General features: G+C 39.7%; 1 protein-coding gene across 1 annotated transcript in view; it reads left to right on the top strand. All coding sequences in view use genetic code 11, as the record gives it.

The window, feature by feature from the left end:
* Positions 1–2,042: 2,042 nt before the first annotated feature.
* Positions 2,043–4,505, top strand: part of EGR_06261 (hypothetical protein) — a gene marked incomplete at both ends in the record, with an annotated part of 10,768 nt that continues 8,305 nt past the window's right edge. The window contains 2 exons of the mRNA XM_024495510.1: positions 2,043–2,191; positions 4,202–4,323. Coding sequence (XP_024350033.1) covers positions 2,043–2,191; positions 4,202–4,323 — 271 coding nt within the window. The remainder of the gene's footprint in view (positions 2,192–4,201; positions 4,324–4,505) is intronic.

The raw sequence follows: 4,505 nt of genomic DNA, 5'->3' as shown, positions 1-4,505 counted from the left end.
ATTTTGGACTTATTTTATCAGCTTTTATCAACTATCACAAGCTTGAAAAGAACACTTGCCACATGTTTCTGACTCAGGGACTGGGGAAGAAAACCTGACCGTCACATATATGTGACACCAAGTGGCAAACACTTAACCAAAACTTTCATTTTTTAAATGCAGTTTTACAAATAAATGCATACAAGGCGTGCAAAACAGGTGCGTAAGTACTTCCTAAGGATAGCTTATTATGCTCTTTGGGACCGAAATTTATATATGTAGCAAGTTTTGTATATGCGTTCTTTGGGAGCTTCTTCATTCGGTAAAAATGGAAAGGTTATTAGTACACCTAGTCATAAAAAGCATGACAAAAAGGCCATCAATCATATCTCTGTGTACAAATAGATGGTAAATTGCATCAATCTATTTCCTGATTCTACATCTACAGACTGGAAGGAGATTATTGCATTACCAACGCCATCTGAACCAAATCCCCACTTGTCGCGTCGTTGACGTCCTGCAAATCGGATTAATGGACAAGAGAATTTGAGCTCCATTGTCTAGCTCCAATGTAGTAGAATAATGCTTGTCTACAATTGCCTCGGTTACTCCGCTGGCTTTGTCTGTCTCTTTCGATTCTGCCTCCTCGCCGACATCACGAGGTCCCACTCATGTCATCAGTCTTCCACTTCTTTATGTTACTAATAAAACAATTATCATATCCTCCCGGTTTGTGTTTTCTAAGGGAGTTAACCCAGATCTGTATATTTCTGCTGCCTTTGAAGGGCCTGACAATTAGGAGCTCATTTCCCCGTTAAAGCTCCTTCTTGGATATTCTCGATGTAGTAAAAGATCCATCGGTTTTTGAATGATGAGGAAGGTGCATTACACAGTATAGTGAGTTGGACAGTAAATAAAACACCTACCTACCTTAATTTTACAACTTTTGAAACATGCAGTGCCAGCCCTTCCTTGAAGGCACTTTGGTGATGTTTGCTAACAGAGTCACAGAGGAAAATCAGCCACCGCAGTGGAAATGTTTCATTGCTCTATCATACCTTCAGTCCATATACTGCTATTTAATTTTAAAAAAACCCAATTATACCTATGCCAAGAACTCAGTACAATAATCTATTACATGAATCTGATAAATTATGCTTGTCACATATTTGTGACGTAGGTCCTAGATAGGAAAATGGGGACAGCACATGCATGTGTCAGGTATGCTAATAGCTCTCTAGCCCCAGTTATGCCAGCAACGGCAATTTTACGCCAAATTTTCTGCGAAATATTTATTCTAGCTATCCATTTGTGGACATTTTGAATGGTTTGTTGTTCCAAGATGCGGCGTTTTAAGCAGTCTTCACCTTCTCTCCACTTTTTAATGCAAAAGGGAACAAAAAGTCAAAGCCCCACTAAAGCAACTAATTCACTCGTCTTTTGCTTGACAAAGCCACCTTCTTTAAGTGAAAAAGCAGCTGTTGTATTTGGTTTCAGAGTAGATGGCTCAAGCCTCGAAATTTTGAAATGCAAGACAGGTGAAAAGGTCAAACTGTTTATGACATTTCTACCACTCACAAAAAAGGTAAATAGTGTAGAAAATTGTGAAGAAGAAATCCTCACTGTTGAATATTATTGTACTATGCATGCAAATTTCAGTTTATTTGCATGTAACGCCAGAACATTAATGCTTCCAAGGCTTTTACTCCGTGTTGGATTTTACTGACTCTTCTAAGCCACCTTCGGACACATGTGTCTTGGAACGGAAAAAACGGTGTGTTGCCTGCCTTTAGAGCCGCAGATGCTTATTAAATCACTTTTGCCTAAAATCATGGTACATAATATGGAGGAATGGGTGAGTCTGCGGCCACTCATAACGGAGGAGGGGTCAGATGGGGTGAGGATGATCAATGAAGAGTAGATGAAGAGGGAAATCAGAGAGGACTTTAAAAGACATCATCACGCTTTGCATTAGATCAAGTGGTCCTGCTTTCATATAAATTTGCCTATGCTAGGCAGTTGGCATGAAAACTGGGCTTGTCGTGGGACAATGAACCGCAGAAATGTACCGTTCTAACAGAAATCCAAAGGTGAGCACATTAATGTCGACCATGGATATGACTGCTCCAAATTTAATGCCAATATTTATTTTTGTCTTGAATCTCGTAGAAATGATCGACTTTGAAGAGCAATCGCTGAAAATAGCAGGCAGGTAAAAGTGGATCAAAATAGCTTCCATTCCGTGGAGAACAGGAGGGTTTTCTTAATAACCCTTAAAAGACATCTGAGAATCTCTACTCTTACTTGCGGAATCGTTTCAGTCAATTTTATGTGGAAATAAGTAAAGAATATTCGACAGATTTAAAGGACTACAAATTGCTTCCTTACTGGTGTGGAGTACTGCAGGAAGGCAGAGAGCCACTTAATTCGGATCGAACGAAAATACTACTGATTAGCGCTATCAGCAACATAAACAGTTTAACAATCTTCATGTTGTACTAAAAATGAGACAAAGATCATCAAATATTGCTATAGCTAAGAAAGTTAGTAGATACTTGAACTGTAGCAGCTGAATGTAGTGGTCACTGACTTGTGTCATGCATCTGCATCTAATTGGTAATGTCTGTTAACCGGAAACTTATTTTGATTAACACAAAGCCATGTTTTTGTCCAATTTTTTGACCTAATTTGACATAACGACTCAAGTCACTGCAAACATACACAGGCTGACAATATATCGAACTCGTCAAGTGCAAAGCACTCGACTTTCATGACCCAGATCCAAAGCTTATCCTCAACTTGCTTCAAATTGAAGGAGTTTTGAAGAATGTAAAGAATATGCTGCTGTTTGCCAGCTGTTTCCAGCGTGCAGACAGCTTGAGAAGCAAAAGCACTTGGCTAGCAGGGGTGTGGCTGAAAACCGCACCTTTTAGCGGACGGTGTGTTAAAACACTAACAAGCAGAACAATTTTACCCCTAAAAGTGGACTTGTTATATCAAGAAACTGGGGTAGGACAAATGATTTTGCTAGAAAAAAAGAGAGTACATTTCTCTCAATTTGTCTACCCACCTCATATCCATCCATCCCGTATCCATCCCTCCACCAGTCCATCCAGCCGTTTATCCATCCAGTATCCATCGACAGTCCTCTAATACCGCTCTTTCCTTACTTTTTTTCCTATTTTTCCTATATTAAGCCATGAGCTGCTTATGTACCCATAAATCAGGATCGGCGACTCTCGTGATCACCAAACTGCAATTACATCTCAGTAATTAGTCTTTGAACCTGTTCTTACGAGTCTTTGTTACCTTAAATCGCAATATTTTAGGCCTTAAGAGCCATTTTTATAAAAAAAACAAAGGGCGTTAGCAAAAAGGGTCTTAAGAGTCAACACTTCCCAAATGTAGGCGTTTCCTTAGAGAAGATAAGGTGGTTGTCAATTTGATGGCCTATTTGTGAAAGGGTTTAATGGACAATGCTCCAACACAACGCAAAGTGGACCAAAGCAGGGAGGCAGGGGGCTCAAAGCATCCATGGCATGATAAATGTGAAACCAAAACATTTTTATTTATTTTAATGAACTACCCTTGCATCTCATGGGGATTTTTAGCTTTCCCGTCTCCCAAAGCGTTATTATAACTGTGCAGGCAAAGGTGTGATGGTGCTGTCAGTTTTATCCCCTCCACATTGATGCGATATTGTGGGTTGGCTAATCGCCTGTTATGCCATTATCTCCCTGCATTCATAAATAAGCGAATTACTTTCCATGTCAATTCTTTTTTCTTACTGTCAGTGTTTGTTGGTTTATTAAACTACACCACAAACGGCTAAATGCGAAACTCCCAAAAATGCGATCTTTTACGTATTCTGTGGTAATCGCATGAGATAAAACACCAAAAACAGGTTGTGAGAACTCTATATCCTTCAGCATTGCTCTGAGACAAATAAAATTCGTCGCAGTTTAGGTGGAAACATATTTTTAAGAGCTAACTGCTTCCTAAGGCGTTTGAAGTTTGGCCAGGTCGACTGATCGGAGGATGGGAAAAGGCTGGTGGCGGAGAGGCTCTTCGTGATTCATGTTTCAAAATAAACATAAAAAGATGAGGACGAAATACTTCTGTGAAGTGCTACGCCATGCCAAATTATAGTGATATCTTCGAATATAATAATCAAAAACAATTTTTAAGAACAAGCGCATTTTCTCATAAATTCTTTCACAAGGATTAAAGTGATATTTGCCCCAAACAAATGTGTGGGTTCAGTGCTTTTGATGCGGACCGTGTTACTTATTAAAGGAGGCCGTAAATCAGCAAGCCTTACTTCAAACCCAATTTTGGAAAGAGGTGTGAGAAGCCTGCATGACCATGCATGTCTATTATGTGGGTAACGTTCACTACCTCCATCACAAAGAGCGCGCTGGGAATCACGTTGGTGAAATGAAGAACGTTTAAGCATTCACACATTTCAGGCCCATTAGCTAATCAACGTAATTATCCACCCCTTCTACACACCCACCAACCACCAT

The sequence above is a fragment of the Echinococcus granulosus genome (genome assembly GCF_000524195.1).
Source record: "Echinococcus granulosus chromosome Unknown EG_S00054, whole genome shotgun sequence".
Classification (NCBI taxonomy): domain Eukaryota; kingdom Metazoa; phylum Platyhelminthes; class Cestoda; order Cyclophyllidea; family Taeniidae; genus Echinococcus; species Echinococcus granulosus.
Note: the sequence above shows the minus strand (reverse complement) of the source record. Positions and strands in the feature narration are given on the sequence as shown.